Here is a 27,620-nt window from a genome sequence, read left to right on the forward strand (position 1 = left end):
GCTGGAAGAGGTTCTGAATGCTTTAAATGCCAACTAAGAAGCTCCCCCTTGGGGCTGGGATGAGGTTGCCCGTGACCGCAGCCCCCACGCTGCTGACCCAGCTGAGACTTGGTGGACTGTGGCTCCTTTCAGCTCCCGCCTGGTCAAGCGCTGGGGTCGGGACAGGGTACGAGATCCCTTGGCTCTTTTGGGAACCACTGGGCGCAGGCAGGGGATGGGGCAGGGGTTTGGGGCTGGAGGCAGAGCCACCAGAAGCCCTCCCATGCCTGGGGCGGGGAGCTCAGGCGGGTGGTGGGGGCATGTATGCACCGGGCTGAAGAGAGCCGGGGATCCTGACCACACCCCGGCCTCACTGCCTGTTGCCCCCGTTTCCAGCTTGCCCTCAGCCAGAGCAACCTCCCGACCAGGGTCCCCTGGACTGGCAGCCCCAGTCCCACCTTCTGCTTCTGTCCTGAACTGTGGTCTGGTGGAGTCATTACACCAAAACATATGTCCAGGTCCCACCCCCAGAACATGTGAGTGTAGCCTGACTTGGAAAAAGGGTCTTTACAGATGCAGTTAAGGACACCGAGATGAGGTCATGCTGAATTAGGGTGGCCCTACATCCAACGACAGGTGTCCTTATAATAGAAGAGGAGACACAGACAGAGGAGACGCCACGTGAAGACAGGCAGAGACCGGAGGGACGCCCGGGGCCACGGGAAGCTGGCAGCAGCGGGAAGGACCCTCCTCTAGGGCGGGCCACGAGAAAGCGCGGCCCTGCCCACTCCTTGGTTTCAGACTTCTGGCCTCCAGAGCTGTGAGGGGCTAGGCTTCCGCAGTGTGAGTAGCGTGGTCTGTGGTCCTTCGTTACCATGGCCCCAGGGCTCAGGAGACTCTCTCGACAGACAGAAGCAGAAGAGGCGCTTGGGTAGAGCCTTCTCCAAACACAAGTGTCGGCCCGGCGGTTTTAATCGGATCTCCAGATCTGACATAAATGTAGGTATTTTAATACACGAGACGGGCGTCTTTTAAACAAGCTGTCAGGAAAATGAACTGCAGGAAGTTGAACGGGTGTGAACCTTGTCTGAGTGCCCTGCAATTATCTGGGTCTAGTGTGCGGGCAAGTGTGACGGGGGTGCCTCGCAGGCGCCTCGCTGCTCCGGAAAAGCCTCCTGCGGCTGGGGCATGCTTCCCGACCCCCGACCCCCGCTCAAGCATCTGTCCGGCAGCCTGCCGCAGCTGGCTCGTGCTTTCCCCAGTCTTCGGAGCCTCTGAGGGTGGAACGGGCCCCCTGGGACCTGTACCCTTCCCAGCCCCCGGCCTGGCAAGTGCCCCGCTCCCTCCTCAAACTGCACCCGGCACCAAGGCAGAGCAGGTGTCCCCCAGGTGGGCTCGAGTCCCCGGAGGACAGCTCACTGCAGCCAACGGGCCTCGGGGCAGGGCAGAGCCTAGGGCCCAGGCATTTGCCAGTCTGTGGGGGACAGAGGGGACTTTGGGCTGACCACCTTCCTTCCTGCCTCACGTGGGCATCACAGCAAGCACCGCACGGGACTGGCCAGCCCCAGCGGCTCAACGCCCTGCTCACACGGGCTCCTGTCTGCATTGCCTCACCATCCCGTCTCCTGCCCTGGACCCTGGTGCCTGTGCTGCCGGCCTGCTGTCTCGGGAAGACGGGCTGACCTCCTGGAGCCACCAGACAGCGAGTGTGCGCCAGAAGCTGGTTTCACGGACGTGTCAACGCCGTTCGGTGGCTGGGCCTGCCCCCGCCCCCGGGCCCCTCCCCGGAGTGGGGAAGATAAAGCAGGGAGGTGACAGGGCTCCCCACACAGAGGACAGTCCGGAAAGGGGTCTCCAAGCTGCATGGGCAGGACTCTCCCTGGGCTGGAAAACTCCCTACCCCCACTCGGTGCTCCTTCCTGGTCAGGGTTTCCAGGAGCAGCTGGTGCTGCAGATCCAGAGATCCTGGGAGCCGAGTCGGGACAGATGTGATCGCTTCTCCCTCAGCCCCAGGCAATAAATAGTGACCCTCGGCAGCTTCCGACCGCGCACATCCTGTTGGGCCCGGGGCCTGAAGCAGATGGACTTACACATGGACAGTCTTTGATTTTGACTCCGTACCAGCAAGTGCTGGATGTCCCGGCGCACGGCGCTCCCGGGTGACACGACCCAGATGCACTTCCACTCCTGCCGGACCCTCTCGAGCTGGAGGTCCCCGGTCCAGCCAAACAGCAGTGAAATCAGACTCGGGACAGCAGCGTCCCACGGCCTGCCGGGAGCAGTCCAACGTCGTCACTCCTGAATAGGGGCGAGTCCCAAACAGCCCAGGACTCTTGGGACTTCAGGAGGTTGAAATGGCGTGGGTTTTTTTTTTTTTTTCTTTTTTAATAGAGGAAGTGTTTTTAGTCATAAGAGCACAAAACTCGCTGAAGAATGCACTTAACCTTTAACTGTGTCAAGGGAGAGGTACTGAGCTCTACGGTAAATTCACCTTTTAACAGACAACGAGCTAAAAATGTTTAAGTCCAAATAATGTCACTGCTTTTCATAAGCTTCAGTATAAGATTTACTCAAACACAGTGGCTATCTCCGACTTCCCGTTTCTAGGATAGCTCTGTTTCTTTGTTGGGTATTCTGTTGCGACTTTGTTTTAATAGTTCCTTTGAACCAGTCTTCTATCATAAACCGTCTCAGATATTTTTGAAAGTAGGTAGTGTTTAAAATCCAGGGCTGACTCCCACTTGGGGTACTGGACTAGCTCTCCTGTCATAAACAACTACGGAATTGTACACAGCGCGTCACCCAGTTGTTCTCAGACACGGGACAAGCTACAGTGTAAGACCGCGGTGGCCGAGAGCGGGGAGACTCACGAGTGAGCCCCACCATCACCTGTTTCTCTCCTAGCGGACGTTTCCCGGATTGCATCACTGGGAGCTGGGGTCCGGACACAGCATGGCTATCCCGGCGGAGGAGGCAGAACTCAGAGACTGCGGCCACAGAGCAGTCTGAACATGCAGAGAAGGCACTTGAAAGGGGGCCCCCATGGTGGGGGTCCTCAGAGCCTGTGAGGGGCTCTCCATGGCCTCTGTGCTGGCTGGGCTGTGTACACGGACTGAAACCTTGATAGGCTTATGGCCGGTGGCTGGCATTCTGGCAGGGCTGGAGGGCAGAGGCCTCATGAACATGCCGAGTGTCCTGCTGAGATGCTGGGAGGCCCACACCTGAGGAATGAGCACTGTGCCCTAGAGGGAGGCCTACTCCAGACCCACCTACCTAAGCCCCCAAACAAACCCCGAAGTCCGCGGGGACACTGAGCCCAGAGTTGAGTCCTCCCAAAGTAGAAGGCTCGGGCTTCTGCAAAGCTGCATGGATGAGGTGTAAGCCAGATGATGAGTCTGCAAACAAATGGCCTAAAATGCAGGAATCGACACTCTTCAAAGGAAGATAACAGAACGCAGAGTGTCTTCAATGCATCATCTACAACATTCAGTATAAACAAAAAATTACTAGCTATGCAAAGAAACAGGAAAATGTGACCCATTGATAAGAAAAAAAAAAGCAATCAATTAGAACAGCCCTCCAGGTGAGCAATGAGAAGTGGGAAATATCAGGTGGGAATGGGGACAATGTGAATTCTTATCGGACTCTGTAACTTAAGGATGCAAGTTTACAGCCCCGGAGCAGCCAAGGACAAATAGACAGGTATGCCTAAAAATGTTAGTCGAGGAAATAAAATGGAATACCCTGGCTTCCCCGTCAGAGGACTAAGAAAAAGATTTCTGGAACTGGTGAGTGTGGGAGGGAATCTCAGCAAGGAGAGAGCTGGAAAGGGGACCCCTCAATTCTGTGCATGAATTGACACAAATCCTGGGCTCACCCTTGCCCTGCACATGCGTGGAACACACCTAAAGAACCGGAGTAAAGGAAGGATCTGAGAACTGCACTGCAACATAAACAGACGGGGCTTGTGGTACTCCTGGCACCCATACGCGGCCTGCAGGGCCTGTGGCCACCTCATCCCTCTCGCACAGCTTGGATAAAATGCACCAATTCCTTGAAAGACACAAGTCGCCAAAACTTGCGTCCGGAACAAGGACGAAACCCTGAGTGGTGCGTTCGTGGGGAAGAGCAGGACAGCGCAGTGCAGGGCGTGCCAAAGGGACTGACGCTGGAGCCACCGCCACACGCGGTGAGGCAGAGCTGCCCGCTCTGGGCTCCCTGCGCAAAGGAAAGAACCCACCGAAAACATCGACATTCTGCAGAGGGTTCCAGAGAACCCAAAACAGCACAGCAGTGTTCAAGGTGTTCAGAAAGTAACCCCAAGCACTTGATATGGAAAGAACCAGGAAACTATGATGAACTTTCACGGAAGAGACAGTAGAGACTGCTCTCAGGAAGACTCAGATGGGGGACCTCCAGACGAGGGCTTTGGGGCGGTACAAGCACCAAGCTCCTTGAGATACAGGCAACGCTCTTGAAACGAATGGAAAGATACAAGTTCTTAACAGATGAAACCACATTGAAGAACCAATGGAAGTCTTAGACTAAATGATGAAATGCTGTTAACCAAACTGACGCCAGGGAGCCACATACCCCACAGAGCGAGCGCGTGTCATTCACCAGCACTGCGACTCTGGGCCGCCAGACCAACCTGAAGTCCTTCAGGGAACTGAAATCACGTGGGTATGTTGTCTAAGCACATGGAATTACAGATGAACGACAGATGTTGTCAACATTTGGAAATTAAACACGACTCTAAAGGGCCCACAGACTAGAAGGAGAGTCTGAGGAGAAATAAGAGAGTATCTCGAACCGAATTAGAATACGTTTCAAACATTTTGAAATGGCACTAAAGCAGCATTTAGGAGGGAATTTATAGCATTCAGTGTTTAAACTACAAAGGAATAAAGGCCCTGAGTCAATAATCCAAGCTTTCACCTTAAGAAATCTAGGAAAGCTCAGAACAAATTAAATCCAAACCAAGCATGAAAAGGAAATGAAGAAGGGAGCATTAATACATAAAAACGGAAGCAGGAAGACAACAGAAAAAATTCATGAAACTGAAAGCTGGTTATTCAAAAAAGAGTAATAATATTGATAAACTCCCAGCCATACGGACCAGGGGAAAGAGGGTGCATGGGTCAGCCGCACCAGGCGTGAGAGGGACGAGGTGGCCACAGGCCCCGCAGGCCGCGTACGGGTGCCAGGAGTACCACAAGCCCCATCACCCTAAATGTGCAGCTTGGATAAAATGCACCAACTCCTTGAAAGACACAGTCGCCAAAACTTGCTCAGGCAGAAGTGCGACCCCGGACTCTCTCTACCCCCACGGAAGGGACGGGATTCGTGGCTGGAAACCATCCGACAAAACTCCCGGCCCAGACGGGGTCACCGAGGAACTCTACCGACCCTTTAAAGAGCAGACGATCGCTTCCAGAAAACAGAAGAGGAGCAAGTACTTCCCAAGTCATTCTGTGAGGCCGACGTGACCCCGAGACCGAAACCAGACGAAGATGCACAAGAAAAGAAAACCACAGACCAATATTTCTCATGAGCATAGACACAAAAATTCCCCACAAAATAGTAAATCAAGTCCAGCCACACGTACAAAGGACAGCGTGTGGCCAGGTGGGGCCCGTAGCAGAAAGACAAGGCTGGTTCAACAGTGAAAACCAGCAACATTTCCCACCGGTACCAGGTCCCTGGAGTCGTCAAGTCCACGGAGACAGAGGCAGAGTGGTGGTCTCCGGGGCAGGGGGAGGGGGCCGGGGAGGGGCTGTTTAGTGGGGACAGAATTCCCACCGGGAGGGGAAGGAGTGCCAGCCACGGGTGGGGGGATGGTCGCGCAGCGATGTGAACATGCTTGTGCCGCTGACTCCACCCTGAAAAATGGCTAAAACGGGAAACTGCATGCTCTATATATTTTGCCACAATAAAAAAAAATTAATGAATGTAATGCACTATATTACCTAAGGAAGAAAATCCACGTGACCATACCACCAGAGGCAGGAAAAGCACTGAACGGAATTCAACATCCATTCATGATTTCTTAATCGGATAAAGGGCCTCTACTAAAAACGTAAGTAAGCTAAAGGCTGGTCCTTGATTGTAAAGTGTAAAGACTTTCTCTCTAAGATGGGGAACAAGGCCGGGAAGTTTTCTCTTCCGCTCTGATTACATATCGTCCTGGAAGTCAGAGCCAGCACAGTAAGGCAATAAAAGGGAATTAAAGGTATCCAGATTGGAAAGGAAGAAATACGACTTTCTCTATTCACAGACAACATGACTGTCTACACAGAAGATCCCGGCGAACCCACAAAATAATTTCTAGAATTCCTAAGTGTGCTCATCACGGTCGCAAGACACAACGGCAACATACAAAACCCAACCACGCTTCCGTGTGCTACCCACGAAAAACTGGAAATAGAAAATAATTCCCAGAACATGAACACTTAGCTCTAAATCTAAGAAAACACGCTCGGATCTGTGTGCTGGAAGCCAGCGCTCATGACGGCAAAGGGGACCCAACTCCACGGAGGGATGCTTTGTCCTCGGGACTGGATGTCTCCGTGTGAAGACAGCAAGTCTCCCCATCACGATTGACACATTGACCTGATTTCAATCAAAACCACCTCGTGCTTTGTTGTAGATATTAAAAAGCTGATCCTAAGATTTACGAAGAAAGCAAAGGGCCGAGAGTAGCCAAGCGGCGTTGGAAACGAGCCCAGCTGGAGGACGCACGCCGTGTGGGACGCTTGCTGTAAACCCCGGTGCTGGAGACGGTGTGGGGGCAGGGACGGCGCAGACACGCAGACGGAGGGGTTCCGGGCAGAGCCCCGCACCGGAGGTCGGGCGACTTTTGATTAAGATGCCAAAAAACTTCTGTGCGGAGAAGATCATCTTGTCATGGGCAGTACTGACCACGTGGGGATGTGCAGAAAAACAGAGGCACCCGTATCTCACCCCATAGAAAAATGAACTCAAAACACATCATAAACCCAAATATGAAACATGAAACTATAAAGATGACGGAAGATAGCAGGAAAGAAGATCTTCGTGAAATCTAGATTTCACCAAAAGCAGGATCCGTGAGAACGTCCGCTAGGCTGGACTCCGTCAGAACCATAGCTGTCTGCTCGGTGACGTGCAATGTCAGGCAAATGCAAAGAGAAGTCACAGAAGGGGGGAAAGTATCTGCAGGTCACGTATCTGGACAAAGGACTCGGAGGCAAAATGCATTTTAAAAACTCTCAAAATTCAGCCATCAGAAAGCAAGTCAGTTTAACAATGGGCCAACTGCTCAGGCAGACGGTTTGGCAGGAAGGTCCACAGCTGCCAACAGCATATGGGCAGGTGCCCCACATCACCAGGCATGGGGGGAACGCGCATCGAGCCACGGCAGGATCCCACGGCACACGCCCTGGACGGCTCAGTGAAAGTAAACCCACACCTGGAACTGACCGGCACCGGCGTGGCCAGGGTGCAGAGCGCTCACCCTTCCGTGGGCTGTGGTCGTGCGGCACGGCACCCCACCTTGGAACGGCTTGGCAGTTTCCTAGAAGGCAGAACATGTTTCTGTACGACCCCGCAAACCGACTCCTAAGTGTTCACTTGGGAGACACGAAAATGCACGTTCTCGCAGAATCCTGTACCTGAACGTTCGTAGCAGCTTTATTTGTAAATTGCTCAAAACTGGAAACCACCTGAATGCCCCTCACCTGCCGAATGGATGAACCAGCAATGGCGCCCTCCAGAAACAAAGGCACACGCGATTGCCGCGGCAACAGCACGGATGAATTCTACGTGCCAGACTCAGGAGGGGACACCCCAGAGCCTCCACTTACACAACGTCCTGGGGAAGGCGCGAGGCCGGGAGAGCAGATCCTGGTCTCCAGGGGCCGGGGTGGGGCGTGGCTGACCCAAAGCAATAGCACCAGACAAAGCTTTGGGGCGACAAGACGGGCCTCGATCTCGTCTGGGGCGGTGGTTACGTGGCTCTACGCGTTTGCCAAAACTCAGAAGTCAACACGAGAAAAGTGACTTTTACCAGGTAGAAATTTTAAAATAAGGGTTTCCTGCAGGACCCTGCACATGGATGACAGGGAACCGCTCCCAGCCCCAGGAGGGGGGTTCCCCAAATCAGAGGGCCGGGTGTCCCCACACACGTGGCCGCACTACTCCTGTGTGTGGGTCGCAGAGCCCTCACTGGGCGCCCGGAGCCGTGCCAGGCACGTCGGGCGCGTTAAGTCACCGAGCCACAGCGTCATTGCTACCCGCGGTTGGCCGGCGAGGAAGTGGGGGGCACGAGTCGTGAGGCTTGCCCAGGGTCCGGCAGCTGATGACACAACCCGCACTTCCCCTCCCCCGCAGGGTGGGAGCGCCCCTGCCGCCTTCCCTGACCCACCCCAGCCCGGAGCGCTGGTGGCATAGCCCCGCAGGTGTTCCCGTGTGAAGTCCCCAAAGCAGGCAGAAGGAGGCTACAGGGGAGCAGCCCCACCACTGGGCACTGGGTGCGGCTCGAGCGCCCTGCCCTCTCTGGGCCGCGGCTTCCTGGCGGCCTCCAGGGGGCTGCACTCTGCCGGCCTCAGCCAAGCAGAGTGCGGGGTGCCGCTGGGGAACAGCAGGGGTGCGGGGCGCCGGGCAGAGCCTGCAGCTGTGAGCTCAGCAACATCGTCCTCTCCTGGGTGGTGAGTGGTGGGGAGAGAGCACTGTGGGCTTTGAGCTCCCCACGAACGTTCCCAGGGCCCCTCTTGTCCTCGTGGGCCACCGAGCCTGCAGGAGGACGGGGCAGTGCCCAGAGGCCATCAGAGAGAGGACCTGGCCGCGCCCCGGAGCCTTTACAGGACGAGGCCTCGGGGTGCTTCATGCTCGTTTCCGACAGACTCACTGGGATGTAATCGTTTACATTCACTAAAATTACCCCTCAGTCCCCAGCTCCGCGAGTCTTCCTAACCGCCCAGCCGTGTAAGCACCGCCAGTCAAGACGCCGAACGTTTATCGCCCCACGTCCACCCCGCCCCCAGCCCGTCAGCCTCTCATCTGTCCCTGTCCCTGTGCCTTTTCTGGAATGTCCCGCAGGGGCAAGTGTGTCGCGGGCAGTCTTCTGAGGCTGTGGCCCTCGCTCCACGCACTGTTCATTCGTGGACTCCGGCTCTCGGAGAAGACCGCAGACAGGCTGGGGAGCCCGCCGGGCAGGGCGAAGAGTCTAGACGGGGGCGGGAGTGGGTGCAGGGGCGGGGGCGGGAGGGACAGTCAGGGTGTAATGGGGGACAGAGCTCCCCTTCACGAACGATGGCCCTGTTCTGGGGACAGGTGGTAGGGGTTGGTTGAGCTGAAAGATGGTTGAAATGGTGAATTTCATGTATGTATCTTTTACCACAATAGACACCAAGACAGAAAGGCTTCGGATCCCTTTTTCTGTTCCCAACACAAACCACGAGGAGACCAGATGGGCGCCTGGCTGCTCTTTCTCTGGCGGAGAGAAACAAAGGCTCCCCGAGGCCCGCAGCAGGTCCCGCCTGTCCCGTGGTGCTGTGGGCCAGCGCCGTCCTCCTGGAGCGTGGACTCTCCCTGGGAGGGAGGACGGCCCACGGGCGCCAGGCCGGACCCACCCCGCGCTGCGGACGAGGACGTCCTCGGACAGAGGTGCCGCATGACGGTCCAAATCAGCACCTCGCAGGGGTGCAGCCTCACCGTCTCACCGCGGACGGTGCCCGGGTGTGGTGACTGTCCCAAGCGTGGACTTTACAGCCACTTCCCTTTCTGGGCGTCTGACGGGAAAGCACGCGTGTTGCTCGGCGCTGTCTCTAATCCCCGGGACACGGAGCAGCTCCGCATGGGCTCGGCTCTCAGGGTAGGGCACGCCGTGACTTCAGAAGGCCCCTCAAGCTGGGAGGCTAAGGGACAGGAGGGAGGGTCTGTGCTCTGGGCAGGGACGCGCTGTCCTCGGGGCGCGGAGCGGGGGACACGCAATGGCGCAGCGGGGAGCCGGTCAGTGCGTGGCTGCCATGTTTCCCCTCTAAAATGGCACTTCTGTGGGGACCCTGTGCCTCGCCGAGCGTTACTGACGAGTGCCGGCGTCACTGAGGCCAGTCCGCTCCCCGCGCAGGGGAAGGAACAGAGAATCAAGGTGCCACAGGACGGAAACCCTGAGAAAATGACTCATGGCCTGACTCTATTGGAACCCATTTTCCTCCACTTAGTGGAGACGGGTCCTGCTGCCCCTGCCCCCACTGTGGAGTCATACCAGGCTGTACGGGCCACGTGTCGCAGAGGCTGCAGACCCGGGGCAGGTGGGCGTGGGGCACCAGCTCCTCCCCACCCCCACGATCCAGCTGGGCTCCGAGGGCGAAAGGACGCACCCCCACCCAGGGTGGCCAGCTCCCTCCAAGGTCGGCCCAGCCCCCAACAGGAGCACTTCTGTCTGACAAGGTGGACAGAAGCAGGGGCCCCAGGCGTGGGGTCCTCCAGGCGTGGGGTCCTCCAGCCATGGAGCCGCTGGGAGGCCCTTGGGGCCCGAAATCAGCAACTAGGAAGTGTTGGCACAGAGAGCCTTCAGCTACTGCCAGTCCAAGCTCCTGCCCTTCGTGGTGGCTTGAGGCTCCCCTGCCCCTGCCCTCGGATCCCCCGCCCCTGCCCTCACCTGGGCACCACTGGTGTGTGGAGGGGCCGTTTTGCCTGGGGAGGCTCCTAGGGTCCCTCTGCCCCTGCTCACAGAGCTCGTGTGCTCCTGGCGCAGAAATACTTTACTGCTGGTTTGAGCATCACAAAGACTAAATTTACTAAGAAAACGGCAGGTCCAGGTCTCAGCAGAGAAGCCCTACTGTCCCCGCGGACGTGTGCCAAGGACTGGGCACCACTTGAGGACTAGCGTGGGGCCCTGGGATTCTGCCCAGCCATGTCCCTTGGCACCGAGGGCTGGGGGTGACCCTGAATCTGGGGGTCAGTGCTCAGGGCACCTGCTTGAGAAGTCTGGGCTCCGAGCTTCCGTCACCTGCCCACTGCATGCGTCCGTCCTCCACATCCCATGCCCTGAGCAGTACAAACGTACTTTCAATGGAAAAGATGCGACCTCCCAGATCCCCTTCGGTGAACTGAGTGGCAGAGACAGCCTGCAACATGGACGGATGCTGCATGGGAACCCGGTCTCACACGGGCTGTGTGTGCACACGTATGTGTGTCCTTGTGCCTACGTGCACGTGTTCCATCTCCGCGTGTCTCTGTGTCTCCACGTTCGTACGTGTATGTCCGTGTCTGGGTTTCTGCGTGTGCATCTGTGTGTGTGCATGGACACAGACCCCAGGCTTTAGAACACTGGGCTGGAGGGGGTCAGCCCCTCCCCTCCCCTCCTTCTTTACCTGGGAAGACGAGAACACACCTGGGGATGGCATGGGTCTGGGAGCTGTGGCTGGAACCGGGCCAGAGCCGGCCCCCAGGTTAGCAACTGCCTTGGGACAGGCAGCATATTAACCACTGAGTCCTGGGTCAGGGCTGGGGGGCCACAGGGATCACGAAACCGGGCAAGCCCCTGGCCAGGTCAGATCTGAACCAGATCCTCAAACCCCCCAGGTCTCTGCCGTCCTGGCCACAGCGCACATTGACTGGAGGGATGGACATAGGCCGTGCCCCTCCCGAAGCCAGCCAGAGAGCCCAGGGCAGCAGGGTCCACACGGTGCCTGAGGTCAGAGCAGGGGACCAGGCAGGACTGCAGGGGGCTCAGGCATGACCCACGTGGGCTGACCCACACAGGCAGGGCACCCGTGGGGACTGCTGTGCACCCCGGGAGACGGTGCACTGAGTGAACAGTGGAGGCGGTATTGTTTCTTAGGGGGACTTTCTAGTGGGAAGACCCCTCAATGGCAGGAAGGCTTCACTGCGACCCACAGGCTGTTGGAAAGACCGAATCCGTGCCCTCCTGGGGTCAGAGGAGGGACCGGATTAGGGAAGCAGCAGGCTCTATGGGCTCCTCCTCCCAGCCACCCTGTCAGCTTGGGGCCCAGGGTCTGGGGCCTCTGCCGGCCTGGCCCTTGCCCTGCCCTGTGAACGAGCTCCGCTCAGCCCAGCTCCAAGTGACACACTCAGAAAATGCCCAGTTGTTCAGCAACGACTATTCAAAGTTGCTCAGAATCTGATCCCAAGCCCCCTCATTTCTAACTATGACTGCTGCATGCAAGTGCCCAGGATGGGCTCCTGTGGATGAGGGGGGCTGGCGGCCTCACGGAGACGTGTGGGCTTTCCTGTTCTGAAAAGAGGGTCCATTTGATTGGCCGACAGCTCCACGCTTCCAACATGGCCGGTGAGAGGGAGACACGCGGACACAGGCACCAGCCCCTCCTCGTCAGGCATCACTGCTTAAAAACAGCGGATGTTCGCCCCGACCCACCCAGTGGCCCCGAAGCCCGAGCGGGGAACGCGAGCCCGGGGCACCGTCCTGAGATGGAGCAGGGCGTGCGGGAGGGAGTGGGATGGTGGCGAGGCCCGGCCACACTCCTGGGGGCCACCCGTAACGGTCGGTCTGGAGGGAAGGGCACCTGGAGTCTGGGGCCTTCAGGGGAAGACGGACCGTCCAGTCCCTGAGGGTGTCAGGAAGCCAGCAGGCATTTCGTGAATGCTGGGGCAGCCCTGTGCCTGTGGGCACAGAAGGGGGCCTGTCCGCAGCCAACGCTCAGCAGACAGCTGCCAGGACGCGCGCTGGGTGGTGCAGGTGTCGCAGCCTCCGAGCACAGGGACGCGGGGGAACGGCCCTTCGGGAGGTGGAGTGGTGTCACCGAGGCATCTGATTGCATAGGGCCACCGGAGAGGAGGCAGGAGTGGGGATAGGCGGCTTCGGGGGGACTGTGCGCGCTCTGCTGCTTGTTTTTGATGATTCAAACCCGCCTGCTCCCGCCGAGCCCTGGGAGTGGGAGGGGTGGGGGTCTGAGTGGCGGCGGCTCCCGGGTGGGCAGTGAGTGCTGGCGACCTGAGCTGCTGACCCGAACCTGCCACATCGTTCCTTTGAAGGCAGGAGGCGTGGCTGCTACGCCCCCAGCGCCCCGGCGCAGGCTGGGAGAGGCCCTGGGCACAGCCGATCAAAGACAAGAGCTAGGGAGACAACGCGGGTCCTCTGAGGCCTCGGGAAGACAGTTTCCCACTGTTCATCGCACACGACCCCGTGTGGCTTTGGCTGCAGTGCAGGACGGCGTCGCAGACAGGCAGCTGGGCCCTACTGACCTCCCTGCGGCATGCGGCTGGGTGGGGGGTCCCTCGGCACTCAGGGGACCCTGTAGCCGCAAGCGCTCAGCACAGGCGTCAGGGCCCACGGGGTGGTGGCTTGTGGAAGGTCAGCCACAGCCCAGGGAGTGATGCGTAGACGACAGCTCCTGCCCCGCATGGCTGCCTCCCCACCCCAGCACACCGTCCTATTCCAGCATGAGCCCCGCTGGGAGGTGTGAAAGGACAGCCAGATGGGGACAGGGGCACCCTGGTCCCCTCCTCTGGCTCTGCTGAGCACCTGCAGGCCCCGTCCAGACCCTTCGTTCCCATCTCACCCTGCACCTCCATGGCTACCAGGTCCTGGGGCCATGATGCCGTCCCAAGTGGCATGTCTGCGTAGACTTCCTCCCACTCAGGCCCCTTGCCCAGGTGGTCCCTGACTGAGAAGCCCAGGCCAGAGTACTGCACCCTGCCAGGACGCCTCATCCTAGTCGATTCCCAGGGAGGGCCCCCACCTGGGCTCCCGTAGCACCTAGCTTAGACCCTCGGAGGGCTGTTGGTCACTCGGCTCCGGGGCTGACTGACTGCCTCACACAGGTCCCCCACCTGCCACCATGCCCAAATACATTAAGATCCTCCCAGCAGAAGCAACTTTGTCATCACCACCACCAAAATAGTGCTTCTGAGCGTTTCCATGTGCCGGGAACTATTTAAGCACTTCCCACGCGCTTTCTCCCGAACCCTCTACCACCTGAGATCGGGGCTGTGATTACCTGCTTCACAGATGGCAATACTGAGGCTTAACTAGGGAACCAGCCCAAGGCGGCATCAGGTTCGGTTCCACCTCCCAAGTGTGAGTGGGGGCAGGGCGGCCAGGAGGCACTGGGTGGTTGGGGGAGGTCAGTGCTGGCCTGGGGGCTCTGCTGCAGAGGATACAGACCTGGCCTCCTGGAACCACAAAGCCTTTGGGGAAGCCGACGAAAGGGGCCGCCTCCAGCACACATGTTTACGTTAAATCTCAGGGAGTTTGGGGACAGCTGAGGCCCATCTACGGACCCTCAGAGACGTCACTGATCTGAGGGCCCAGCCCCCTTTGGTAGGAGGGGATGAGATGGAGGGTGAGATCTGGCAGCTCTGGAGTGAAAGGTGGGAGAAGGGGGTCAGGCTGCTCCTGAGCGCCCAGCCGCCTGCCCCTCATGCCCTTCCCGGCTGTGCAGGAGTAATATTTCCTGGTGACACCCTCTAGCTCCGTGTCCCAGAGGGCACACAGGCTGGAAAGGACTTTTGAGGCGAGGGAAAGAGAAGCAGGAGGCGCCCCCTAGGAGTGTCTGCTGACCCTGCCCCCGGGCCAGACCCCGTTTCTCCCTCGCCCTTCTCCCCGGACATGGCTGCTCACCTGGATGACGACCTTGATCGTGGCGGTGCCCACTACGGGCGTGCACACCAGGCCGCCGGGGTGATGGCCATCGGCGCTGCGGTTCTGCTGGCCCATGGTGAAGGGCATGGGCACGGCCAAGAGGCCTGAGGCCAGCCAGATGGCCCCGATGAACTTCTTGGTGCGGCTGCGAGACATGAGCGTCTTGGCCCTGAAGGGGTGGCAGATGGCCAGGTAGCGCTCCACACTGAGGCTGGCCACATTGAGGGCCGTGGCATAGGTGCAGGCGTCGCGCAGGAAGTAGTAGCCGCGGCAGACGGCGTCGCCGAAGGCCCAGGGGTGGTGCACCCAGATGAAGTTGTACAGCTCCACGGGCATGGCGAGCAGCAGGGTGAGCAGGTCGGACAGCGCCAGGCTGCCCAGGTGGTAGTGCACCGTGCTCTGCAGGTTCTGCAGCGACTTCTTGCGGCCCAGCGTGAACGCCGTCACCGAGTTGCCCACCGTGCCCACCAAGAAGAGTGCCAGGTACACCGCCGTCACCAGCACCTTGGAGTAGATGTCCGTGTTCACGTCCAGGTCGCTGCTGGGCGCCCCTCGCAGGCGCTCGGACTCGTTGCCCGTGCCGTTCCCGAAGCCGGGCACCAGGAGCGCCGCCTCCAGCCCCGAGGACGGCAGCGGGAAGGCTTTGGCGCCCGGCGCGCCCCGGGGACCCGGCGCCGAGCTGTTGAGGTGCATGGTGGGCGCGGCTCCGGCGGGGACCTAGCGGAGGGAGCCGGCGGGGAGGGCGCAACAGTGCGAGCGGGTGCGCCGTCCAGCCGGGGAGCTCCCTACCCGGCCCGCGCCTCCCCGGAGCGCTCGAGGCGTGCTCACCGGGGGCTGCCGGCTCCCGGCCGGCCCGGCTTCCTCCGATCTCTAGCCTCCGCGGCTGTGCGGGCTACCGGCTCCAGACCCCCGCGGGTACTCGGCGCGGGGCGAGCCTGTGGCGCCCAGCGGAGCGCACGCACGGCCGCCTGGGCACGCTCACTCCCTCGCCTGCGCTGTCCTCCCTCGCGCTCTCCGCGCACTCCCGCTCCGCACACCGCCCGCCGCGCCCGCGCTCTCCCGGGCTCCCGGCTCCGCGCCTCCACTCAGCTGGCGGCGGCGCGGCGCGCCCAGCCGTGGGGGGCGGTGGCGGCGGCGGGGGCGGCCCCAGCCTCTGTCCCCGCCCAGCCCGAGTGTAGAGCTGGCGGGTCGGTCCCCGCGCACTGCCGGGGGTGAGTAGGGGATATTGGTTCTTTCCCCACACCCTCTCCCAGGAGCACGCCCCTCGTTCGGGGTCTTCCCAACCTCTCATGCCCCCCACCCACCCCAGGAAGGGAACTGCCCCCAGGTCGTTGGCAGCGCTCTCAGGGGGCTGAGGGATGTAAGGCGGGACAGGGCCCAAAGCCCGTTGGGATGGCGGGGTGCTGCCCAGCTGGCTGGACAGCCCGCATGGTGCCAGCAGCTGGGTGCCCCGCGGGCTGTCGCACAACCAGGTGGGAACAGTGAATGAGGGGGGGCAGGGAGCAGGGAGCAGCGCAGCGCCCCTCCCCAGGCAGGCTGGGTTCCTGCACCTGGCACCCTGTGGCGGCTTTGTCCCACCGTGGGTGCGAGTGGGCACGCCACCCCTTTATCATCACCTGGATTTGATCATCAGAAGTCACCATCAGAGCCCAGGCCCAGCAGGGTTGGGAAGGGTGGCCCTGGTCCCAGCCTCAAGGGCCGGCCTTGTCCCAGTGTGGACCTGACTGGTTGTACCTGCTGTGCTGAGAATAGAAACCTGGAGTAGGCTTGGGAGGGGGGGTTGGGGGTGTTGGAGAAATCGGTGAGGCCTAAGAAGCTTGCCCGGACCCCCGACCCTGGCCCAGACCTGTTCACTGTGAGTGGCTGGAATGGGTCCGTATTTATTCCTCTTTTCAGCTGGCTTTGGGCTTGACTGTTCCGCAGACCTGATGTGCTCATCAGGGGATCCTAGCACAGAAAAATATGTGCTTAAAAATTCAGCCTTCAAAGACAACACAAACATCCCTTTGCTGGGAGCCAGCAGAGAGGCTCGGAGGCGACCGGCAAGGCCTCGTCCTGGCCTTGCTGCTTCGCATTTAGGCAACTGCTTTAGCGTCTCTGTGCCTCAGTTTGTCATCTGTAAAATGGGCATGGTGGTTGAAGGGATGGCCCCCGGGGCCAGGGCTGTCACAGACACTGTCAGTGTGGGCATGTGGTAGGCGCTCGGCGAACACCTGCGGAGCGCGCTTGCGGGCAGGATTGTGCAGCGGCTTCAGCGGGTGTGAGGGTGAAGGCCCAGGCCAAAAAAAGTGCCATTAAACCCCAGCGGATCAGACCAGCTTGCTCTCTGGAAGGTGAGTCCACCAAGTAAGTAAAAGGCTCGTGGGGTGGGGCCCTGGGTGTGCCGGAAGGGGGTGATGGTGCCAGGCCAAGTCGCAGCCCCAGGGGCTCGCTGCCATCTCGGCTCACAGGTGGCCCTGGGTCTTACCATGGATGGCGGTGCCTGGTCGCCGCTCTCAGGACCCTCCCCGGGGGAAGGCACCAGCCGGTGGCCACAGGGGCCTGTCCCTTTGTCGGCCGGTAGCTGAAGGTGCTCGGGACGACGCTGGTGAAAGTGCACTCTGGCCCAGCTGCTTAAGCTCACTGTTTGGTTTTCAAACCCTGACCTTTCCGCTAAGCTGGTCTTCTTTTCAAAGATTTCTTTCTGAGCTAGCCTAGGAGCTTAAAAATCATAAAAGTCAACTTAGCACAAATATTGGACAAGGCATTTGCTTGAAACCACGGAGGAAATGTCACTTGGAAGGCCTTGGTCTACAAAGTGGGCGGTGGGCCCTTGTCGGGGGCTCCCTGGCGGCCCACTTGGAACTGTCTCCTGTGTCCTGAGAGCCTGGACGGCGCAGAGGCCAGAACCTTCCTACTCGTTTGGCTCTTTCTCTCTCTGACTTCCCCTGCCGCGAACACGTCCTGAACAGCTGAGACCCTTTAAACAAAGTGTTGGCAAGGTGCGGGGAGGACTGCTTCTGGGTCTGGCTGCGTCTGTGGGTGACGGGCTGTGCCCTTGGTGGGTGCCCAGCCCCCAGACTGACACGCAAAGCTCGGCACTTGGCCGGCATCGGGGAAGTAGAGCCCTGAGTGTGAGCTGCTTCTGGCTGCCCCGAGAGCCTCAGGACCTGTTGCCCTGACCCCAGGCTCCAGATGCTGCATGTGTGTGGGGGGGTGGGGGGAGCTGGCTCGTCCCACGTGCACTGAAGGCTGAGCTTCATGCATTCAGCCCGCTGGGCTGGTCCCCATGCTGCCCCAGCCCTGCAGCTGTGGGAGGAGTCGGGGGCATTCACTCATCTCAGGAATGAAGATCCAGGTTGTGAAGACGCAGGAATCCAGTCCCTGGAGTTAGCAGAGCCATGGGCTCCCCTCTGCACTGGAGGTCCCTCTCTTTCCTCTGGGTCCCATCCGCTGTAGGGCAGTTCTTGCCAGCAAGAGACATCTTCCTAAAGTAGCAGAAATAATAAGTTAACAGCAATACCGGTATCAGGACATCATGATGATGTTTCCTGCAAGGCTGGGGGCGGGGGGAGTGAGCGCTTATCTGGAAATGTAATATGAGGAATGTAAATTGAGGAAATGTAATATGCATATTTGCAGAGTTTTCACTGTGGATTTTCTCATCCACGCCATGGAAATCGCACACGTTCCCGAATGTACAGCATTCCAAGGAAAATTTTAAAAATAGAGCAACACATGTGCAAATGTAAGTGAAGTGTGAGTGTGAGCGGCCGGAGGGGCGGGCAGAGCCTCGCTCTGCTGGGGCCCCCGCGGGCTCGTGGCGCGTGCGGGCCGTTGGCAGAGCCCAGAGGTCTGCTCCGGGCCGTGGAGTTCCGCTGTCTCATCCTTGCTGTCCGTCCTGCTGGTGACCTGCACGCCCTTCCCTGGTCTGTGTGCGTGTGTGCGTGTGAACCATCACGTGTATGTTGGGCACCCGGGCACAGGGGCTCAGAGATCTTCACTGGCAAGCCCATCGCCTGCCTCTGCCCCTGGGCTGGGTGAGTGCAGTGGGGAGGGGGGAGCATGCGTCCAGCCTCACCCCTCCCACGGAGCTGCTGACAATCTTGATTGGGGCAGGTTCTCGGCCCAATGTGCGCTAGAGCAGCGGTGGACGCCTTCAGAGAAGGGCTGTGCCCGGGCCCCGGGGCCCCTCATCCCTGGATCTCTGCGGACAAATGCTGGCAGAGACTTAGTTTCCATCAGCCGCAGGCCCTCTCCCTAGGGCTTCCCCTGCATCCGCTGTCCATTTGTCCCTCTATCCAGCACCAACCGAGTGTGGTCAGCACCTGGGGACACGGGGCCGCCTGCCCATGGCTCACAGCACACCGCGTGGAGAGCATTGCGTGCAGAAGTGTTTGCAGGTGGAGTGTATGGGGTGTGAGGGGAGGCGGGCTGAGGGACCTGGCCGGCATGGGGCGAGGCCAGAGGCCAGGATGGAGGGGCGAGGCCAGAGGGGCTCAGCTCCCTGCCTGACCCAGGGTGTTTATTCCCTCCGGTCATGCCGGGAAGGCTGTGCTCTGGCTGCAGGCTGGGGGCCGGTCCCTCTGGGACCCTTGCCCTCCACGTCTCAGTCATCACCCCACCCAGAAGCCAGCCCCTCCTCCTAACCAGTCCTGGAGGTTTGTTAAGCAGAACGTCTTGATGGCAGCTCCTGGCCCTTCCGGCAGACGCGGGCGGCTGAGCTGGGTGGAGCCGCGCCAGCGTGAGCCCCATCTGGGACGTTGATGGCGTTTGCAAGGAGCCACGCAAGAAAGCTGGTGTTTGGGGGGAAAGGGGCCGCGTCAGGTCATCTCCTAAGGAGAAAGAAAATCCCACTTCCAAGACATGTTCATTGCAGCCCCGTTCCCTGTAAGCGTCCTGGGAAGGCTTTCTTCAGGGTCGTGTCAGGCACGGGCACAGGGGAGGCTTGTTAGAATTACTGCGGAAGTGACACACCGACTTCTCTGGACCAGGCTTGCAACGGACGGAGTGACCCTCCTAGCGGGACTGCTGCCTCCCGCTCATGCCTCCGGGCCTTGCTGGGAGGAGGGTCCCTAATTTGCTCTTGGGTAAAACACACACACACACACACACACACACACACACACACACACACGCAGCACGTCTAACACAGAAGGACAAACAATCCCGCTCGGTGTGCAAAGAAAAGCAGTATGTTGTCAGCTCGCACCCGAGGAGACGGAGAGTTTTTATGCCTGTTATAAATTTACCAATTTGTGGTTGAATTTCCCAGGCATGGTTCTGAACATAACAGGCAATTTAAAGCTGATAGTGCCCCTTTCGGTTAATATGAGGCTTCCATCTATTATCTGGAGGAAGGGGGACCAGGAAGAAGGGGGACTGGGAGTTCTCAATAGGAGTTCTCAGATTCGATAGCGTGCTGGCTGTTGGACAGCAGGGGTGGGGACCCCTCCCCACAGCCTCCCACCCCAGGCACCTCCCTCGGTGAGCCGGCGGCCCCGGGGCGAGGGGGGCAGGGGCAGGTGGGCCTCGGTGTCTCTTTCCCCCACCTCCCCAACTTCTCTCCTCCTTGGCGGGAGGACGTGCGTTTGCATAAACATGATGCCGAGGGTTCCAGCTCTTTCTCTGCGGATCTGAAGCACGATCCCTTTGTCTGTAATCAGGAGTTCTAGTTGCCTAGAAATATTTAAATAGAAGAAATGTCTCTCATCTTCCAGTGACTTCATACAAGTTCCAAAAATAAACCCTGAAGCGGAGGCTCTCTTGTCATTCTGGCTTGGAGCTCCGGTGGCCTGTTCAAGGGCACACCCATGCCAAACACAGCCAGGGGGGCTGGGGCAAGTGACCTCAGGGACCCCAACCCGGGGTCCCACAGAGGCGCGGCAGCAGGCAGGGCAGCCTGTGGATTCCCGTGTGGCCCCCCCGGCGGCATGTCTGGGATGCTGGAGAGCCATGGCTGCGGGGGCCCAGCCGAGGGGGCGTCAGCAGGCTTCCCCGTGTCCCTCATCCTCTGCCTTGAGTCTTCCCTGTCGACACAGTGAGTCTGCCCTGCAGGTGTGCCGGTGTGTGCTCCGGCCAGCAGGTGTGCACAGAGGGGCGCCCACTCCCGCTACGTCCTCCTCTGGCTTCTACCGCCCGGCATGGGTTCATGGCAGTGGGACCCTGGGTCGGAAGCTTTTGGGGGAGATGCCCAGCAGCAAAAGAGAAGGTGCTGGAATCCCTCTGCCTGGGAAGCCCCCTCCCTGGGACCCCACACCCCCTAGAGGTCTTTGCTACTTCCCCCAGGTGCCCCAGGGTAGCCAACTGTGACCCTAGAAGACGGTTCATCATTTATCCCCCTGCTACAGGATGAGGGCGCTTGGAGATCTGGGAGGGGGCTACCGAGGGAACCAGTCCCCTCTCAGGGGAAATTGAGTGGGGGGAGTCTGGAGCCGGCAGGGCAGAACAAGCCCGGGCCATGTGGGGTCAGCCTCAGGGACAGAAGCCCTGAGGGGGCTGTGTGGGAGGCCCGGATGCAGCCCGGTGACCCCCCCTGCTCTCCCCCTCCCCACTTAGATGCCAGGCACTCTCCTCAGGCAGCCCGTGAGCCCCTGTCACCGGTGTCACATGTTTGAGCACGGTGGCCTTGCCCGCTGGACCACATGCTCCCGTAGGGAAGGCGGCCGGGCCTCCCTGACTCCCAGGGCTGCCCAGGAATTACCATGTGCCGCCAGCAGCCTCGGCAGGAAGTCCAGTCGGCTGGCCGAGGCGTCGGCCCGCAGGCTCTTGACAGGGGCTCTGGGGAGAGCCTCCTGGCTCGCAGGGTCCCTGTGGCTGCAGGCCTGCGGCATGAGTCCTGGCTGGCGGTCAGGCAGGCTACCCCAGCTCCTGGAGGCCTCCCCGTTCCCCCGACGGAGGCCTAGGCCTCTGAGCCAGCAGCTGCGCTATGCGACGCCTCATGTCTGTCTCCTGACTTCTGCTCCTGCCGCTTCCTGACGGCAGGCAGAGCACGTTTCCCCACTTTCAAGGACTCCTTGGCCAGACGGCCCACCCTAGGGTCTGGGACGGGCACCCTCCCTTTGTCCCGTCTGCAAGGCCCCCTCGCCTGGTGTGCCTGTGTCCTCACAAGCTCCAGGGGCCGGATGCAGGGTTTCCGCTTGAGGCCTTCAGAGAGCCGTCCGTGCAGGCCCCGCGCCCAGAGCACCAGCACCCGGGGCTCTCGCACTTGGGGCAGATCGGCTGGGACCTGCCTGTCCCCCAAGAGGAGACCACGTCTGAGCCGCCACGTGCACCCCGAGCTCCCGCGGGGCCGGGCAGTGGCCCCCTGCGGGCGCCCACTTGCGCTCTGCTTCTGGGGACCGGAGCTGAGACACGGCGGTCCCGGGAAGCGCCCCGGGGCCTCACTCAGCGGCATGACGGGCACCCGCTCACGGGGCGACAAGAGTGAGGTGACGAATTCACTGTTGTGTTGGCTTGAGTCACAACGTCCGAAGAGCTGCAAGATGTTAAGGAGATTTTCAGGCGGAGATAGAGCGCAGTGCAGACGCCCGCAGGGTCCTCAGGCCAGCACCCGGCCCAGGGGGCTCACGGGGGCTTCCTTGTTAACTGTGCACCTCCGGCTCTTCTTCACGTGGGCCGCGAGCATCTAGGGGCTGCCGTAACCCATGACCACAGCGTGGGGGGGGCCGTACTTTCTCAGTCAGCGAACACAGGTGCACGAAGCCACCCCTCCCTCCCGGGGCTGCATGCAGGCCAGTGGCGACACACGGTCACTCTCGTCCCTGCTCGAGGGCATCCCTGCCGGCCGGGGCGGCATGGAGCTTCTCCTCGGCCGGATCGAGGGCTCTGCAGACCGCGTCCATCCCCCGTGGGTGTGAGTCCGCGAGGCGTGTGCGGTGTCAGGGCTCCGAGGGCCAGCCGCGAGTTTTTCCCTCGAAAGATGTGTTCGTCGGTTAGCGCACCAGCAGGGTTCTGCAACCTGGTTTTAAAAACATCATCACTGGGGGAGAAAAGGAGTGTGAGGGTGTGTAAGGAAATGCGTTCTCGTGTAATGAGCAATGACACCACGCTCTGATTCTGCAGGCCTCACGGGTGCGCACACATGCACACACACGTGCACACGCACACACGTGCACTGCGTTCTTGTCCTCACACACGATAGCCCGGCTCTGCAGGACGCTCCGTGCCTGCTTTGTTCTAGGTGCTGTTCTGGCGTCCTCGCCAAATCGGCTCCCCGCCCGCACACACAGCCCTACACTGTCCCTGACACGGACTCCCGTGGCTGAGAGTGACGGCCGAGGGACAGGAGGACTTGCTCCCTCTTTCTTTTTAAAGGGCTGAGGCTGCTAGATGTTACCGAGGGAACATTCGCTGTCCACATCTCAGAGTCCGGCTTCTGTCATCCGTTTTCAAATACCACGCTTGTGTGGCAGGCTGGTTCTCTGGACGGCAAGTCTGCCGCCCCTTTGTCCGTCCTCACAACAGGCGAATGGTGCGGCTCTGCTGTGGACAGCTGGCGCCGACCAGAGCGGACATCTGTTGGTGTTGCTTGTCCAGACCCACGCATCCCCGGCCCCAGCCCCGCCCCTGCTGCTGAGTCACTGGGGTCTCGGGGCCTCGAGCCCACCGGGTGGCCTCGGGAGGGCTGCCCAGCCCTGTCCTGCTTCCAGAAAAACCAGAGACCCCCTTCCCACGGCCCTGGAGGCACAGGGTGGACACTCAGAAGCCCTCCCACTTTTTGGGGAGAGCGGACAACCCCCGCTCGCTGGTGGCTGAGCTGGTTCCAGGCAGGGCTGGGGACGGAAGGTGGCCTGGCGGCTTTGCTCGAAGCCCTGACTCCCACAGTGCCAGCAGCCCGCCCCGCCCAGCCCGGTTTTCCTCAAGCAGGTTTGACTCGGTTTCCAGCACCGGCAGCCAAGCTTCACGCCCACGGGCACTTCTGATGTCACTTGCGGGTTCTCGTGCCCCTTGATTCCTGAGTCCTTCATGCGCGACGTCGGTGAGGGGGCCGGGATGCCGCCACACCAAGCCCCTGGTTCCACGCACCCAGTGGGAAAACGCTGGCGGCGTCACGCCTGGCGGACTCTCGTCTTCTCCAGAAATTTCAAGGCTTGAAGACAGAGACGTGAGCTCCTGAGACGCCTCGGTCTGCCGAGAGCGCAGTGAGATAATTTGCTTCTTCCTGTGACAGCTAATGATTAGCTTCGTGACAGCACGCCGCCGGCTCGGACTGATTCGCCTCCACAGCCAAGTTATTGCAGAAAAACACGTTTTTGAGAAAACAGAATTCTAGGGCCTTACTGCTTCTTCTTTCCGAGCGCACCAGAACCTCGGCCCCGCGCGACCCTCTCCGAGTGGCCCTGAGTGGCCCAGGTTCGGGTCCTCCCCGCCGGGACTCGGGGGGCACCGTCCTCCCCGGCGCCGTCCTCCCTGGCCAGGCTCGTCCTCCGGGGCCGGGCGGCGCCGGGCCGTCTGCTCTTCTGCGGATGTCCCTTGAGGAAGCGCAGGGGAGTCACCCGAGGCCAGCAAGGCACCCCCTTCCAAACCCGCCAGTGCATTGACAAGGGACTTCTGACCCTGTCGAAAAATGTTAAAAAAGGAATTTGGGGCAGGAGGCCGAGCTGCCGAGTGGTTGAAGTGGGATTGTCTGTGTGCTGGAAATCACGGAGGCGGGCGGGGGGTGCACAGGGGTCGCGCACCGTTCTCCCTCTGCTCCTACACAAGGTGAACAGAACAGTCTGGGGTAAAATAAAAGCGTTTATCGAATGGCCGTCCTCTGCCTGTGAAGGGCCGGCTGCCGTCGCTGGGCTGGACGCCAGTAGGGTGGGTCCTCTCCACTGTCGGGAAATACACCCAAGGGAGCCCCCCACACGGAGATGCACGTTTCCCACCAGTCTCTCTGTCTGTGGGATGAGCAGTGAACCCAAGCAGTGACTCGGAGTGAGGATCGAGGAGGCAGCATGCAGGGTCCCTGGGCGGCATCCCGGGTCACGTTTGGAGGGCGTGCACCTCCCTTGCTGTCTTCCTGTTGGGGCTCTTGCTGCTCCTGCAAAGCCCTTCCCAGGCGGAGGAGGGGACAGAGGGGCAGATGGCCTGGGGTCCGCTCCTGCCTTTCCAGCAGGTGGCCCGGGAGCAGAGCAGGTAACACCCCCTCCTGAGCTCCGTGCCCCTCATAGGGCCATGGCGGGAATCGATGAGACACCGGGGCGCCCGCGGAGTCGTGCTGCTGTTGGAGACCCTCAAGCAGATGTGGGACAGGGAGTCCCAGGCAGGGTGTAGGGGGGAGGAGATGAGGAGGCGGTGCTGGGGGACAGAAAGGTGAGGCGGGACACCTGCACTCCTCTGTCACACACCTGCTTTCACCTGTGCGGCAGGTGAATCGGCCTGGAGCAGCTCTCCCTCCAGGACTGGCGGGAGCACCGGAAGTGGGACACGTGGTGTGATGGAGGAATGCAGGTACCTCGGCAATGGCACCACGGAGGCGTCCTTCAGCTCCGCCCTCTCCCTGGGCCGGGGGGGGGGGGGGCTGCCCCTGCGCAAGGTGCCGTCACCTGACCAGCCCGCGCCAGGTGGCTGCACACAGCTGTTGGGGCGCCGATGGTGCAGGCTAGCTCTGCTTGGAGCACAACAGGAGTCCCTGAGATGGGCAAGTGTCAGCTCCCCCTCTTCAGCCTCTGAGACTTCCCAAGGGTTTCCAGGACTTTCTGCAAAGTCCTGGGGTTCTAAGACCCCAGGAAGTCTTTGGAGAGGACTTGACCCCAGAGGAGCAGAAGGTGTGGGATGCAGATGTTTCTCGAGAGTGACTGCTGAGCCGGGGACCCCAGCTCGCCTGGCCCTGCGGGGTTGGGGCCGGGGAGCCCCTTGACCACGTCCCGTGCTCTGAGCCTCCACTGTCTGTCTGCGTGGCTGGCATCCTTGGCGCCCAGGACGGCGTCTGCCGTGTTTGGACTTCTCCACAAACCCTCCTTCAATGAAGCGAAAGTTGCACAGGAAAGGAAGACGCTGGTGTGTGAGTCCCCCCGCCCCGCCGACCTCCCCGGGAGCCACAGTCCCAAGGCGTCCAGGGTTCAGGGAGGGAGAGGCTGAAGCTGCAGAGAACCAGGGTCTGGCTTGGTTTTTGATGGCAGGCTCGGTCCTCTTATGGGAGGAGCGGGGGCCTCCAGTGCCTGGACGGGACCGCGAGGACTGTCTGCAAGAGGGAAGTCAGTCAAGTCTTCGCGAGAAATGAATTTCATGCCCTGTGATGGATCTGATTTTCCGAACTTCTATGTAGACGTGCTTTCGTGCTTAGCTGTGGGCTCCTTTGGTTTTCTGAAAGGAGCGGGTTTCTCAGGAAATTATAGGCCTCTTTCTCTGCCAGCCTGGCTCCCCAAAGACCCCGGCAGTTTCTCCTCTGCTCCGCTGGGCCCTTCGGCTTTGAGCACGGGGGCTTCCTGGCTATTGCTGTCAGTCAGGTAGGCCCTTCCATATGGCAGCTCAGCCTCTGGTGTGTCCTCCTTTCAGATCCAGGCCCCCAGGCGTGTTCCGTGCCCCCCAGGTGCATGTGGCTTGGACCAGGCCTGCCCTTGGGGTACGGAGTCTGGCTAGAGAGGCGGCCACATCCCCAGGGTCCCGGAGGGTGTGGCCTGGGGTGGAGGGAGGGTCCTCCTTTCTGCCGGGTCTGCCCGTGGTTCTGACTCTGCCTCCTCGTCTGCCGCCTGCCCCGGCCTGGCTCCCAGGATGGATGGTGGAGGGCTGCCTGCCGTCTCCCGCTCTCTAGATGAACCCCACCAGGGTCGTGGCCCTCGGCCATCACTGCGCTCCCCCTTTGCCTGCTGCCTCCTCCCTAGGTCTCCGCTCAAACTCACGTTCTCCACAGGCCCCCTGATGCCCACGGTGCACCCCCTCCGCGGCCCCCCTCTTGGCAGGTGTCCGCATGCACCCCATGTTGGGGGGAGGACCACTGGGGGCCCGGGGCCCCCCTGCGTTGCCCACAGCTCTGTCCACAGCAGCAGCCCAGGCTCGGCAGGAGGCTTGGCAGGTGTTTGCACATGACGATGGGCACCAAGGCACTCGGCTTTGTGTGGCTGCCTGGCCTTCAGCCGCCCTCATGGACCTTTGGAGCCTCGGGAGTCTGAGCCCGAGGCCACCCAGATTAGGAAGTAAAATGAAGACATTTGTCTTCAGAGGTTCCTAGCCTGTTGCGGGGACTTTTTGTGCAGCCGATAACCTCTCCTCCTGCCCGCCCTCTGTGGCCCTGTGTACCCTGCCACCCTCTCCCTCCCCCACATCATCCAAAGCTGCCCTTGGAGAATAGCTGATACTAATTCAGACTAAAGGGTAAATGACTGGTACGGCTTAATGTGGCCTTTTCCTTTCTATCTTCTAATAAGGTATTTTTTTAAAAAAAGTACACAAAAACTTGTGAGTGATGTCTTGGAGGCAGCGAAGGTGTGCCCGGGCTGGAGCGCCCACGGCCCAGGGGTGGGGCTTGCTTTTCCGGCAGCTGGTGTCCGTCTGTCCATCTGGCAGCTGGTGGACTCGGCACCAGCTCTTCCACCCCCCACCCCCCGGCACTACGGAGATTTCCTCATTCTAAGGCTGTGGAACATGACTTCAGTCACAACTGGGACGTCAGAAGATCAGAAGAGGAAGAAGCTCCGCAGTCAGCTGTGGTCTGTGGTCAACAGGGGAGGCGTCTGCCGTGCTTCTGAGCTGCAGGAGAGGAAAGGCTCGAAAAGGCCCGTTTAAGCTGGGTGCTTGGAGATCAGTCAAGTCAAGAGCTATTCAGGCGTCACCTGTCATCCTGAGCCTGGGACACTGTCTCCCCGCTCAGCCGGGACTCTGCTCCCCAAGCACAAAGCCCGCTCTGCCAGATGCATTTGGCGGAGCTGACTGGGCGATGGCCTGAAGGACACCATCCACTACAGGGCTCTGTCTTCACTCAGTTGTTCCTGCTCATTGTGTGTGTGTGTGTGTGTGTGTGTGTGTATGTGTGTGTGTGCACGGTCTCAGAGATCGGAGGTGGCCAAGAAGGGGGCGGCCCAGCTGCCTGCTTGCCAGCCCCACGACTACAGCCTGGGGGAGAGGGAGG

General features: G+C 60.4%; 1 protein-coding gene across 1 annotated transcript in view; it reads right to left on the reverse strand.

The window, feature by feature from the left end:
* NTSR1 (neurotensin receptor 1) overlaps nucleotides 1-15,658 on the reverse strand; it is a 44,061-nt gene extending 28,403 nt beyond the window's left edge. The window contains exon 1 of the mRNA XM_045795053.2: nucleotides 14,567-15,658. Within this exon, the coding sequence (XP_045651009.2) occupies nucleotides 14,567-15,280 (714 nt within the window). The 5' untranslated portion in view covers nucleotides 15,281-15,658. The remainder of the gene's footprint in view (nucleotides 1-14,566) is intronic.
* Nucleotides 15,659-27,620: the final 11,962 nt, after the last annotated feature.

The sequence above is a fragment of the Ursus americanus genome, chromosome 22 (assembly GCF_024610735.1).
Source record: "Ursus americanus isolate L20-20 chromosome 22, mUrsAme1.1.p, whole genome shotgun sequence".
NCBI classification, from domain to species: Eukaryota; Metazoa; Chordata; class Mammalia; order Carnivora; family Ursidae; genus Ursus; species Ursus americanus.